This window comes from Pteropus alecto, unplaced genomic scaffold (assembly GCF_000325575.1).
Source record: "Pteropus alecto unplaced genomic scaffold, ASM32557v1 scaffold75, whole genome shotgun sequence".
Lineage (NCBI taxonomy): Eukaryota > Metazoa > Chordata > Mammalia > Chiroptera > Pteropodidae > Pteropus > Pteropus alecto.
The window spans coordinates 13,224,605-13,239,797 of NW_006440638.1; the positions used below are offsets into that span (position 1 = coordinate 13,224,605).

The following is a 15,193-nucleotide window of genomic DNA, read 5'->3' on the forward strand; positions in this document are numbered from 1 at the left end:
TAAGAGTATAGGCCAGAACAAATGGAACAAAGGAGTTCTCAATATAAGGGAACTTGCTTTAGAATTTAAAGAGCTTTATATTAACTAGTTCATTTTGTACCAGAAGCCAAATATTTGATAGATTAAAATCTCATTCCATTCTACCATGACATAAGATATTTCATGATTTTCATCAAAATTAATTCTGTAAAATTCACTAGTCAGAGGTCAGTTTACAACAATGGAAGTTTTCAATCACAAAAGTTTTTATTATAAGAAACAATGCCATCAGGTAAAAATGCAAAAACTTGTGCAATTATGGCAAAATGTTTAAAAATATCTACACATTTGCCCTCAAAGGACTACAGTACTTACTACATACCTGAGCACTGAACATTGAATGACATTTTAAACATAGGGAATCTGATTCTTTGCAGATCACATCCACTTTTTACCAGGCATCACTGAGATGAGTTTGATGCTTAAGCATCAACTTTGTAGAACAGAAAACAAAGATGGAAAATAAAGAATAAAATTTAAACTTTCCAGTATACCGAGTCCAGTTTTCAATGTGTAAAAAATATATATAGGAAAGTGCTACATACATTCTTCAAACGCAAAAACAAAGTTAAAGTGGGACTGGCATATTTTAGACCTTTAATTCCGCGGTACCCATTGTGCCTTTTAGTTATAGTCTCTGAATGCACTATACAAATATACCTTAAATATCTAAACATATTTATCACACATATTTCTAATCTTAGTATTCTAGGACTTCTTCTGAAATCATTTTAAAAGTGGCAAAATTTCCCAGCTATATAATTTAAACAAATAGTTCTTCATACAAAATTCAATATATATTCTACTCCCATAGAAAATTCTAAACCTTGGCTTTGATAGACTATACTTAGATCACACCCTCAATATAAATTGTTATAGCAAAAGGATCAACAGTTGTGCAGATCAACAGAATACATCTACTGTAGAATTAACCACAGTATGTTGTACTCCTATATATTATACGACACATGTAAATTACTAACAACGTTCTATGTCATGTTTTCAAGTAACACTTTTTCTAAATAAATACAGAAGATTGTCAAAAAACGGCAGGAAATCTTATTCAACAAAGCTTTCAAAAATAAATTATATGAACATCTCTTGCAAAAGTTATTTTTGTCTCTCCCTCCCCTCTACAATGCAACACTGTAAATATGCTCCAAAAAACTCAGAAGCAGCCCCCAAACAGCATGAAGATGAAGGAAAGAGAAGATAAAGAAAAACTGGTTATTGGTTGACAAAGTTTATAAAGAGATTATAAACCATCAAGGCCAATAAGAAAAAAACCACATATCTAGCTTCCCAAGACTAGATTTTAAAATGTTAATTCTATAAATTCTGTCTACTTTGAATTCTTCAGAAAACGTTCCCTACTTGCAGAGGTCTAAGACAAGCAGTTTGGAGTTTCTGAAAAATGAGGTATGCGATGCAAAGAGGCAATGTTTTAAATTTGTTTCACAGTATCACATTACAATTTGTACAAGAGTTTCTAATACAAACCATGCCAGTTTGTTTTAAGAAAAATCAAAATATTCTAGTTGAGAACAGACTCTGGCCTACACTTATATCCTTTACTGATTATTCTAGGCATAGTAAAAAATAAGTTACTGATCCAAACATCTACCTTAGGTATTATAAATAAGTTAGTTTGTCCTTTATGCGAATATTCCTAACTGATCGTTAGAAATTCATCAGTTAAATATGAACACAATTTAGTACCTATAATGCTATGGTTCTATTCATTTACTCTTTTCTTTCTCAATATCTTCAGCTAGAACAAGGTTTTCAATGTAAAGATATTCATCACTGTTAAGTGCAAAAATTAAAAAAAAAATGAGGTTTTAATTGCCATATGTAATTTAAAAGTATTAAATTCAACCACTGTAGGAGTTTTATGTTTCTAGAAAACAGAATTTTAAAAGTAGATGTAAAACTTCACATTATGCTCTGTGCAGAAAAGAAATAAGTTACCTTTCAATGTACCAATAAAGACTGGACAGGTAAAGGACAGGTAAAGGACGGAAAAGGAGGTCAGGCAACAAAATGGCCCGCATTAATGCAAACTAAGTAGAATGTTCTCACTATTCTAAGATTGAGTCTAGTTAGACCAATAACTGGCCATATCTTGCTATCATGTAAGTAAAGAATCTTGTGAAATCACAAGAGTTCAACAGGTCAAGTACTATGGCCACAAAACTAATAATACCAACTCGAAAGGTAAGCATAGGTTCAGACAATTTAAACCTATCTAGCTATACACATGAATTACACTAGCACCAGCCACCTGTGAATTTGAGCCCTTTTCAGGATTTTTAACGTGAGACAGTGTTAGCACTTAAAAAGTTAACAGAAACTTTAGCTTAAAGTTACATGGAAAATATGAAACAATCAGACTAAAAGTTCTGAGATGATTTGTTTTCCTTCAATCTATTCTAATAACAACACATTTAAATCTCAGTATGCTTAAAAACAGTACATAAATATATATATTAAGAATGAGGATCTAAGTTAGTGCTTTTCTGTGTTTGAGAGATCACAGCTAACATCCTAGTGATATTGCCTCAGATTTTTACCCGTATTCAAAATAAAAAGTCACGTCAAACTAGTTTGGATGTTCTCTGACCAATAACACCCTAACTGCTCTTACAAGACTGCATAGTTATTAATTCATCTAGTAGTTCAGTGACTATCACAAAATTCTAGAATGAAAATGATTGCTTTTATACCAGAAAAAAAAATGCTAATAATTGCACTTTGTTACCTTTTGCTTACTGAAATGAAAACATCAAAGGTGAAATCGCTCCCTACAATGTTATCTTTAAGAGCATCCACTTCCATGTACAAACTCTCTCAGCTTTCTTAAATACTGACAGCACTTCTTGTATGATTGAAAGACTGTTTCCTCAAGCACAGATGTCAGCGAGCTCACTAAGGCCTGCTACTCATTAAAGTACTTTCTGAAGACACTGAGGGTAGAGTTTAGCAACAGCACATTCAAAATGCCGGCCAAGGTCCCAGAGCCGATCGGGGGTCTCGTACACTTTCATCCATTGGTCAGCGATGTCATCATATTGGTAAAGTGAATTTTTTCTGCTGGTTCTGAAGACATGTTCTTCAACAGTCACTTGAGTAGCTCGAACAAATAAATGGAGTTTATTCTGGAAAAGTACCAGTTTAAGGTATGGATTTATGGACTCATCACATGGAAAGTCCTTTTTACGAGTCCATTTATTGAGCTCAATGTCATAGGCTTCTACAGTAAACATTCGTTGATGATTCCCACAGGTTCCAGCTATATAGTAGATAGAGTCTTTGTATACAGCTGCTAAGCCCTGGATTCTAGGCACAGTCATGGGGGTTAAAAAACCCCAGTAGTCTTTTTGAGGCTCATAGAAGAGGAAAAATTCTCCTAAAAAAAAAAAAAAAGAATATATACATTTACATATCTCTTCTTGGTAGTTATGTTGAAGACTAAAGAACATAATTTTTCAAATATTTCATTTTCTAAAATATTTTTTATAATCTCCAGAGATACATTAATTGCAAAGTAGCTTAAAACTTCTTTATTCCATGGCACAACATAATACATACTGTTATAGTTAACCAGAACTGGGGGTATTCATAATAGAGAGGGGTGAAGAGTTACTTTGGCTTGATGACAGAATAATAGTTTAGAGCTTGCTTCCATTTATTCTATCCAATTGTATATTTCAGAAAATTTATTTTAAGCCAGGTCTAAAAAAGCATTATTTCTAAAGGTTAGCCAGTGAGATCAAAATATGTATATAGCTTCAACATGAACAAGCCACTATAAATTTATGTGCTAATTATTTAAATAGAAGACAGTACATGGAATTGTTCCGATTTGTGTCTATAAGTCACTTTTGCGTTTACTTTAGTGTTGCAGTAATGAGAAGACAAATATTCAAAATGCAAAAACATGGTTTTAATATGAAAAAACACACGCACACATCATTTATAGAGTTGACTTTGAGTTGTTTTCAATTTTACTTTGACAATAAAGGGTGTGCTGGGTCAGACTGCCAATATAAAAATGTCTGAAAAAAATCAAACAAGTGAAGATGTATAGAATTTGGTTAATTATAACATTTGTATAAAATTCTTAATACAAAAATCTGAACCCTTTATGAACAGATTAACTGATACTCTAATAGCCATGGAGTAGATAAGCTTCTGACTATTCATGTCAAACTATTTTTATAGAAGCTTTATTCAGAAATAATCTACCTCTAAATTGAGCTTCTTCTTGAAAACTGTTTTGAACTAGGTTTACTCTTATCTACAAATTTAACTGCCTATTTAATAGTGACACTGTAATTTCAATTTTTCTTATACTAGCTAATTAAACTCCCAGCTTTTGCTTGCACATCACCTGCCCTTTAGTGACTAACTTGTAACAGGATTCTTAGCAAAAAAAAAGATAAGAATAAAAACTTTAAAGTTTTTAAAATCTAAAATCCTCTTTAATAAATTAAAAGCAATGATGGGCAATTAAGAAAACCCTCAGAGCCTCATATTCCTCTTATGTAATACAACTTTGAATTAAACAATTTTCATTCCAGCACTGAAATTCTATTAATTCAGTGCAACTTTGCTTTAGTATTTATATTAATACACAACCTTTACCTTCCTATTGGGAGTCTCATAATTAATTCTATGTCTATCAACTAACTAGTTAGCTGCTAAGACCAAAGTACATGTAGAGAGAGCTTCATCATATTGGATGATATAACCTATCCAATATACTCGATAGATTAGACATCTATTCTTATATTCCATTTTTTGGCAAGCCCAACAAATCTAAATTATGTCCATTCTTCTGTTTGACTAAAATGAGGCACTAACAAGAGGGTACTAAAGATAGTACTAGAATACTACTCCTTCTAGAGAATTAACTTTATACTGAACTTTGAACACAGGGGTTCAGGCTTTTCTAGGAAATTTTAAGTCAAAGGATTAGAGCAAAGATAATTTGAAGAAAACAATGGGATAAGAGCTAAAAACTCATGTGCATCTACACAGAAGTTGCCCCTTTAGTTTTCGTTTTATTAAAGTCATGAGGAAAACATTTATATATAAGTAATTAAGAAACACAAAAGAGGAATAAGGATGCCGGATTTATTAATATTACATTCAACATTCAAACAACTAAAATGTCTAAGAAACCAAACATAAGGAAAACATTAGTTATCTCAAATGAGAACCTTAGAACAAGTATCTTATTTACTCTTACCCAGTCACTTTTTCTACTTCTACTGTGTCATCTTTGCCAGAGTACTGGTCTTCAGTAAGTTTTCAAAAATCTTTTAAAAAGGTAAATATTATAGATAGTCCTTCTTATATTGATAAAAGAAAAAGGTGACATCTCAAAGGTTTTCAGTGAAAAAAACTGAAAACAACATATGATGGAAAGCAACTTAAACTGCAGTGAAATTAAAATCTAAAGACTAATTTCAAACTCTTTGTAATTAAGTTTGATAACCTTTGCAATCATAAGGCTTATGCAAAATTCCTTGGTAATTGATTAGTATAACTTTAAATAATGCTTTGTTCTTTTTTCTTTTAAACTAATCCTTAAATTCCATAAGTAAAATATTTGCTACATCTCTCTATATATTATTGAAGTGCAAAATAAGTCATCTATCAACCTTGCTTTCTTGTTTAAAGTCTTAAAAACAGCTCTAAAATAGTTCTCCAAAAATGATGAACTATTACTTATTAAAATACGTATTCCACATGTAAAAACACAATAAGAACATAAAAAACTTAGAAGATCATTTTAGTAACTTTAGTAATTTCAATGCTTTTATTCAAAAGTTTATTTTTTTATAGGTCCTTTAAAGCACAGACTCTTCCAACAAAGTTTACAATAAGAAAGCCAGTGATATTCCTCAATTAACAGGAACACTCATCTCTTTTAGCATAATAAGTAAACCACAATTTGACCTGTTACCCTTTCATAAAGAACTAAATCACTTAGACACCTACCCTGTAAAACATAGATCTTCTCTTTGTATTCCACAGCATTATGAAACTCCATTGCAACAGGCATTGCACAAACAGTCGTCCAACAATTTTCTCTGCTGTCATAGCACTCCACAGATTTTAGCGAGTTTCTCCCATCACCTTCATAAACACGACCTCCAATTGCATACATCTTACCACAGCAATACACCAATTTGCATCCTATTCTGGCTCGAAGTAAGGATGGTTTGGATAGCCATCTATTAGTGGAATGGTCATACATCCAGAAATCATTTTCTGCCTTATGGTCAATGGACACCTCACTGCTGCTTGGCCTGTACCCTCCTGCAATGTAAATGTCATTGTCTGGGGATATAAGAATCCCAACTTCTCTTAGATCATTTGGTGGTTTGCATAATTTAAACACTTTTCCTGTGACTATATCTAGACAAGGCACTGTTTGCTTCTTTCCTGAGTGTTTGTGGGCAGCATCAAAACATATGATCATTTCAGATGCAGTCATTCCAAGCCTCTGTGTACAGCCATTAGTATTGGATGGTCCCTTCTCTACATAGCTTTTGGCTATAGCCTGTGCAAACTGATATGGAATTTTCTCTATAAAGGTATCTTCCATTAGAGGAAAACGTATGCATTTGGCAAAAATTTCTGGAAGATGCACTTCTCTTTCATTCTGTTCATGTTCAAACCACCTTACAATGCTTTCATAAACGTGCTCTTCTCGATCTACATTTAAATCATCACTGTCTAGTATACTTATTAGTTGGTCTTTTGTCAACTGGAGAAACTCTTGTTCTTTGGTGACACACAGAAACTTTTTACGAATGTATTCTTTTGATCGATCTCTGAGTTCTTGATGACCATAATGATCAGCAAAGATGAAGACCCCGATAGAATTCTGTGGGTCCAAATGACTGATCATATACTTAGCACACTGGTCTTGGATGGAAGGAATCTGGAAGATGCTAGCTGCAGTGAACAAGGCTTGAACATTGGCTTCTGTCAGAACAACTCTGGAGGTGTAGGCATAGTTCAACACTAAATCCATCGATTCAGCTTCAACACCAACTATTCGAACTTCTTTTTGAGTACTTTCTGTAAGGCCACTAGTGAACATGGATCTAGGAAGGAAAAAGTGGTTAATATTATACGTGCACTACAAATAAAAATTATGGTGCCAAATTTTTAAAAGTGTAAATTTACCCCAGAGATAACCTTTGAAATTGAAAAATATTTCCTAATGTGTTTCCTGATATTCTGAATGGAGATAAAAGTTGATCATCTAGCAGAAGGATTTAGTCTGACTAATCTCAAAAACCCTGTTCTCACGACCAGTCCACTTTGTGCCAACTCTGAGAAAAGGAGAATATACCTAATTAAAGCACACCAAAAGGTGGCATGGAATATTCCAAGACACTTTGTTTTCCTTAGAGCCCCTCTCTAGGTTTCTGGTCAAATTTCCTTAGGTACTTGAGATCTTAAATCACCAGGCCAGTCAAAAAGTTTTAGAATGCCTACGGGTGTTAACGTGATACATTAGCATATGGAGACTGTCTAATATAACTTTTTATGTCTCAGTGGAAATTTATAAGGCAACTGATGACCAAAATATACCTTTAAATTTTTCATCTTAGAAAAACAAAATGTTCTTCATATATTCTTATTCTCTACCTACCCCTTTTTAAAACTATCTCTTGAATATTTCCTTAATTATTAGAAGGGAAATAAAGAACATCAATTCACTTATCGATGGACATTTTGAAAACCTTTGCTTAAAGAAATATACTTAATTTTTTCAAAGTTACCATATTTTACCTATTTATATCTGTGTATAAATAAAGATTATAGTAGGCTGAATATAATGACTACTTCTAAAGAGAGTTTAGGAATTAAACTAATTCTTTGGAGAGAATGGTTTTAAATCCCAAACTTTTGCCTTTGAGACCAAGCTTTTTATTTTTTAATTAAAATACATTTTACTTAAAATTTATGGGCCTTTCTTGGCCAAAATATTATGGAGCCAAAAGCCTGGCACTTTATTAGTCATTTACAAACATTATTTAATTTTCTTTTCCTTGCTTTAAGGTTTTGTTTTCAAGGCTGCTCTTAAAATTAAAATATCAAAATCAAATCAAAAGCTCTTTTTTTAAAAGCCTTTGAGAAAAAATGGCTATGTGTGCTAGGATACTTACTAGATGTCTGTTGAAAAAAAATTGATCTAACATTGGTGATAAAGTTGGTGAAAAAGTAACACTGGTGATTATACAGATCCATAACCCTCCCAATTTATTTTTAAGAGTTATGTTCTGAAAATATCTTTAAATGGGAAGACTTCCAGTCACTTTTGAAGTCTAAGTCAAATACCTGGAAGGTATACAAGGTATCACAAGGACCCAGCTTGTTGCCTAGATCAACCATCTTTGAGTCCTATTTTTATTTCTACAATGTAAAATTTAAGTTTATATTACACAGGCTTTTTGATGACTGAAAACTAGATGTTCCAAGGTATGACCTGGTTTTTAATCAGGTGCTGAAAAACTCAGCGATACAGTTACCAATTAAAAAGAAAAATAAAGCCCTTTGTTAGGCAAAGATTAACTCCCAAAGGAGAACGTTACCACATATTCCTTTATCATGGGAACTAAACTACTACTGACTTAAATAGGCTGGTCTCACACACAGGAGCAGTGTGACACTTGATCAGTTCTCCTCTATTCTAAGTTCTTTATGTAAATTCCGTATAAAGTGGGAGCACCTCCTCACACAAAATCCTGAGCAGCAAAAAGTTTGTAATCATACCAATTTTAATTCTAACAAGTTACCAGGATCTATGCCATATTCCAAGCTATTCTAATTCTTCCACCAGTGATGCAAGACTTAGAAACTATTAAGTATGACATCCTAGATCTCACATAAAGCAGCACTGTGCCAAGAAACTTCTGTACAAATATCTCTAGCAAGAGATAAAAACCTAATCCTTAAGTTTTCTAGCCAAATATCTTCATTTGAATTCACATATCTTATGTTTAGAAAGTTTTCTAAGCACTTCTTTAACTTCTTGAAAATTAAGAACCTCTATTACAGCATGCTTCTTTTAAAGTGATTTGTCATTTAAATGATATAAGATAGAGTATAACATTTCAGTAAGAGACAGACATTTTCACTGTGACGTTTCCTTTTTTTTTTTTTTACTATTCAAATCTACTATAATAAAAACTAGTGAAAGGCAACTTCAAAGAGGACCCATTCTTGTTCCTTAAAAGTCATAAGAAGTCCGGATCTGGAATCAAATCCAGCCTCTGTCACCTACTAGTTATAGTTAGATAGATGATTTAGACAGGCCACCTAACCTCCCTGAGCCTCAGGGTTTTGTTTTTTGTTTTGTTTTGTTTTTTCATATACAAAAAAAGGAATAACAACTGTATGGAGACAGAATTCTCAAGATTATATAAAGGAATATATGTAAAGTAAGTTTAGCCCAGAGCTTGATAAGTAGTTAATTGTGACACATATTTAAACACACAAATGACCTAATTAAATCTAATGAATAGTCTGGATAAGTGAGTCTTACCAGCCATTTCCTTTCCCAGGCCAAACTTCATACCTTCTGCATACTATATCAGTTTTTTCTTTTTTCTTTCCAGCTCACTGCCTTGTGGTGGTTAATATCCTAATGACCTACCCTAGGCAAGTCTAAACGGTTACATCACAAGCATCAGACTAAAGTGACTATATTTAACCCGGTATTCTGAGAAAGAGGAACCAGAAACTACTATCTGGAACACCACACTGCTATATGCCCTATAAAGGTAAGCACTTTTAAAAGGAAAATGCAGAATGTGGTTGAGAAAATATTTGTCATTCATGCACCATTACTGAATATTGAAAGGCTTAAAAAAATGAGCACTTGAAACAAAAGGAGAACTTGAACTCAAGTGAGAAACTACCTTTATCACTGATCTTTTCTTAGAGTATGAACTTATTTTTTAGACACAAGTTTTGAAATTTACTTTTCAAAATTTTATGATATACAAAGATGAAGAGAAATGAAAATAAAAACTTCGCTTAAAAATACTTCTGGAAATCTTGGAAATATCACTAGTCTGGGCATAAGGTATATAGAAACTATATTTCATTTATTTTTATTTCACTGCTTTTACCTGCCACCCATTGCATTAAAACGATCTATTAATGTTAATTTGTTTTCAAAAGAACAAGCTATTATGTTTTAAACTCTAAAAGATATGCACTGAAGAAATATGCATCATGGGTAAATTTTTGGAACAAATTCTAGACCAGCACTGTCCAATAAAACTTTCGGTGATGGAAATGCTCTATGTGTGCGCTGTACATGTGGCTACTGAGCACTTTAAATGTGGTTAGTATGCCTGAGGAACTGAATTTTTAATTTTGTTTAATTTTAAATGGCCACACGTGGCTAGTGACTGCCATATTGGGCAACATAATTCTAGATTTTCTGGTCATTTACTTGAAACAAACAAGGAAAAACATATTTACTAACTTAAAAAAAAAAACCACCTGAATTCTCGAAGAATCTGGCAAGTCAAAAATAAGAGTTTAATAAAATAGGGCCTGCTACCTATTTTCAGGAAACAAATTCATTGGTTTCATTTCACTGTAGCATCTCAGTATAGTAATCAAACGGCCGATACCGAGAAAGAAAGGGAACTCTATGCGATATCAACTGAAGTTTCTACCATCATCATACCTGAAATAAGGGCTGATTGCAGCAAGAACGTTTCTATGACAAGAAAATGTTTTCCCGTGATCCACTTCCACTACAATGTCTGTCAACTGTCCTTCATCGTACATTGTTTTGAGTTGCTTAAGAATACTGCAAGCATGGAAGGGGTCCATGGCATCGTTGGCTGTGTCTGAAGATGGAATCCCATTCGGTGTTGGGGAAGACTTATTTAAATCTAGGAGGAGAAAAATCGTACAACCACAAGAAGTTCGGAGCCAGTTACGGCGTCCCGAGATTTTTTGTTTTGTTTTGTTTTTGTTTGCTTGGCTTGGTTTTTTTTCCCCCGTACGAAAATACTTGTAGGTATAAATACACCAACAAATGGGACCGCGAGGCAGAATCTGGGAGAGAGCGAGCTGCGCTGCGAGTTCAAACACCAGCCTGTTCCTCCAGGAGCCCGGCGAGCCCGATGCCCTGTGCTCGCGGAGGGACCGCGCGAACAGAATAGGCGAGGTGTCTGTGGCGACTGAGCCGAGAGCCGGTACGTCCTAGCCGAGAGCGGAGGGCAGGAGCCTAACGAGGGACGCTCAATGGATGGCGGCCGTCAGTACCCGTTCAACCGCCTCTCGAAAGGGTCGGAACCGCGGCGGGTACCCGGCCTCTCCATCCCGTCCGGCCGGACCGCCCACCGCCCTCCACGCCATCCATCCATCCTTCCTCCCCTCATTCCTCTTCACCTCTCCATCCTTCTCTCCAGCTCCTCATCGCCACCTCTACAGCTCGCAGTCTGAGTCTGGACCCCGGCCCACCTCCCTCGCAACTCACCACCCTAGCCACGATACGACCCACCTGCCGACGCGGCCATTTCTCCACGGGGCCCCGGCTCCAGCTATTTAAAGAGGAAATGTCATTTCGCTTCTCTCTCTCCCGGGTTCCGGCTCTTCTAAGCTTCCCCTAGCCAATGGGGTGGGCTAGGCATCCGGCTCCGCCCCTAGACTCCGCGTTCCTAGAGCTGATTGGTCAAAATGTGCGCAAAGCACCTCGGGAAATGTAGTTTTATTGCCCTCTCTCCCGCGTGGTCCGGGTTGGGCGGAGGCCCAAGCCGGGTATCCCTATTGGCTAGTCTGGCGGAGGTGGAGAGCCGGGAGCCCGCCAGCCTGTGTCTGTGGAGCGCGCAGTGCCTGCGGGGAGAGGTAGTCTTCTGGCTGTGGAGAGCTGTCATTCTGAGGGGTTGGGGTAGGGAAACCTCTTGAAGCGCAAATTTCCCCATTTCAGGCCTTGCTCAGGCCCCCGGCTTTTTTTTTTTTTTTTTTTAATTTTGTTCTTCATTCTCTAAACCTCCTGCCAATGACTAGCTTCCGGTAAGAAAGCAGGCTGTGAAACCAGAAAAATTTGGAAATGGAGAAGAGGGCTGTTGTCCAAAAATGCAAAGGAAATCTGACACCCCACCCTGAAGGAAAATATCAGGAGGCCCAAAAGTAACCCATCTCTGATGAGTCACCTGTGACACCCAATTGAAATAGCCATCGCCTTGGCCGAGTGCTCCAGTTTCCAGAGATTAACTTGGTTTGGTTACAACGGCTGCTCAGGATTTTAACTCCCACTCATGCCTGCTTTTCTCAAACACTCAGAGAACACCTGTTCCACTTTTAAGAGCACGTGAACATTATAAAGGGATTCAAGATGCTTTCCTTTTTCCTCTTGGGAAATGGAGGAGTTAAGATACTAAATAGTCTGGGATTTCCTTTGAAGAAATATTGGAGAATGCCTTGAGCCTGGAGCCAGGGTCGATTACTGAATCCCTGGCTCTTTACTTACTAAATGTAAGACCTTAGATAAGACCCTTTAATTCTTGAGCACTTAGCTCCTTCACCTGTAACATGTGAATAATAATTCCTATTTTTAATGCCTCATAGGCTGCAAGCCTTTTGAAAGGAAGTAGAAATTTTACTGGTGACATATTTCGATTTGTGTTTCTAGTATCTATGAGGGTCCCTGGCACATTATAGATACTTTGTATATTTTTAAAATAAATGTAAGGCAAAAATGAGCTAACATTGGAAATACTATTTCTAGAGCTTTGAAATGTAAGGAAGTATTATCAGTGATTTGGAAAGGAATTTCTAGTAGAGAAATTCCATGCACAACTTTTCTAACACCAAAAAGATTACACAGTTGAATTTCTTGATGAAGGATCTTGGAATTTAAGTTGTGATTAAGAAAGAGAAATGATGAAAATAATCCAGTTCTGTCCTTAGGTCTGCTGAAAAATTTAGAGCTCAAGTATTATAATTCTGTGCCAGTTATCAAGAATTGGTGTTTCCTGGGAGTTGGAATGGATGGACACTGATAGGCACTTATAACTCCTCTTTATGAATACCTTGTCTGCACAGTTCTGAATGGATGAAAATGATAAATTGATTTAGCTTTGTTATTCATAACTTTAAATTTCCTTTTTTTTTGAATTGGTGCTATTGCTTTCTAACTTATGAAAATAGTGAGGGTTTCACTCTCAATATGGATGGTATTAAATAAAAAATGGCATCAATCCATAGAGTTGCCAGATTTAGCAAATAAAAATAAAGGATATGCAATATTTGGGACATATTTAAAGTAAAATATCATTAGTTATCTGAAATTCAAATTAAATTGAGTGTTCTGTATTTTATCTAGCAACCTTTTCAAACCTGTTAAAATAGAGGTTTTCTTGTTTGTGTTTTGTTTCTGTTGTAGCCACCTATGTGGTTAAGAAACTTGTGGCTAAGCCTTAAGAAACTTGGCCAATTTTTAAAATCTATTTGTCTCCTAATTAACAACCAGACTTGGCAATATTGCTTAATTAACTAAAAGAAAAGTTTTCTGATTCTTAGCCCCACAAAAATTTCTGAATTGGGGGGTGGGCAGAATACAAAGAACAAAAAGTCAATCTAACTATAAATAGAAAAAAGAGTGAAGATTTATAGTTACAAGTTTGCCTTTTATATAACCTGTAAATAGACTCCATTCTACTGGGCAGATGGCATTAAATAGTAAAGATTTTATCATTATTAGAAATGCATTTTAAAAAGCAGAATAAGTCGGAGGATGTAAAAATTGAGCCAATGGTCCCACACTATTCATTCGCTATGATCTTTAAGAATACAAAGGAGATTTTGTTTCAGGGTTGATACTAAATAGCCAGTGGCTACAGCTTTGTTTTCAAATAGCTCTAATTTGAAATTTAATAAAATTAAATTTACTAATCAAGGAAGGTAGCAGTAAAAGTAAACCAGTTTTCTTCTTAAGGTATTAAATACCATATTGTACCCTGAGGTAATTTCCGCATATATTTACAGTTTAAAGAAAAATTTAGTAAGGATGAAAATTGAAAAGCAAACCAGTATATTTTGTTCAAATTAGACATTTAGAGCTTTATTATTTTAATATTTATTATATAGGCACCAAAAGTAAAGAAGATTGCTATAATAATGGTTGAGAATATAAAAGTCTTTACACTTAAATTATAGCAAATACGAAGGATTATGAAAGCAGGAAATTTGGAAAATGAGAAAGTTGCACAGTGGCCTCCATTTTTTTCTGCTTCCACTTTAAGAGAATTTCTTTGAACAATTATCACCTGTGCCCAGGCTACTGTCGATAATAATACTACATGACACAAGAATGATAGTAACTCTCATAAAGCAGGTATAAAAGAAAATAGGACTTTGCTTCTGCAAATTGATTTTGCCGTTTTCCAATTTCCCTCTTTAGTAGTGATAGAGGCTATAAAATTGACTAGAGCAATATACCATGAAAGTAAAGAGAGAATACCTGTGACTCTTACCTTTTAGGAAGTGACATCCTTATTATTTATCTTTTTCAAGCTACAGCTACATCAAATTGTGACATTTTTCCTTGCTGAAGACTTCCATATTGGCTGATTTAATGCCTGAAATGAAGCAACAATAGTGATTATTTAAATATAAATTTAATACAACATCACATACTTTAAAAGTTTTTTTGTTTTAATATCTAGAACCTTATATATTCCATATGATTTGGTTTCTCTTAAATATAAAACTCTAAATAGGTATTAACATCAAGCTTACTGACTGTACATTACTGACATGTGTTGTGTTTTAATTTTATTCCCTTTGAGGTGATGTGAGGATTTAACATGGAAATAACTGGAAGATTACATTTTGTGAATAACGGAATTCAATCATACTAGTGGATATTAAAACACATTAATTTGTCTTTCAAATGTGAAATTTAGCATATATCTTTTAAAAAGAGACTATAAAAGTCGTGGCGGGGATATTAGATTCTTCGAAAATATTTATTACCCCCCGCAGCCTGTATTCTAGGCAGGTAATAAATAAAACAATATTTCTGAAACCAAAAACAATAGATACACATGATATAGATAGATGTAAATAGAGAGATAGAGACTGAATGTGTCCCTTC

At 34.7% G+C, this 15,193-nt stretch overlaps 1 protein-coding gene across 3 annotated transcripts; it reads right to left on the reverse strand.

The window, feature by feature from the left end:
* Positions 1 to 530: 530 nt before the first annotated feature.
* Positions 531 to 11,695, reverse strand: KBTBD8 (kelch repeat and BTB domain containing 8). Of its 3 annotated transcripts, none has more exons than XM_006917486.3 (4): positions 11,597 to 11,695; positions 10,772 to 10,982; positions 6,049 to 7,163; positions 531 to 3,448 (listed from the first exon to the last, which is right to left on the reverse strand). In XM_006917486.3, the coding sequence occupies exons 1-4, from the start codon at positions 11,610 to 11,612 to the stop codon at positions 2,985 to 2,987; spliced, it is 1,806 nt and encodes a 601-aa protein (XP_006917548.1). In that variant the 5' UTR covers positions 11,613 to 11,695; the 3' UTR covers positions 531 to 2,984. The 3 variants fall into 3 exon arrangements, with proteins under 3 accessions (XP_006917548.1, XP_015449298.1, XP_024906571.1); XM_015593812.2 differs by lacking the exon at positions 11,597 to 11,695 and adding an exon at positions 11,485 to 11,584; XM_025050803.1 differs by lacking the exon at positions 10,772 to 10,982 and having other exon boundaries at positions 11,597 to 11,678.
* Positions 11,696 to 15,193: the final 3,498 nt, after the last annotated feature.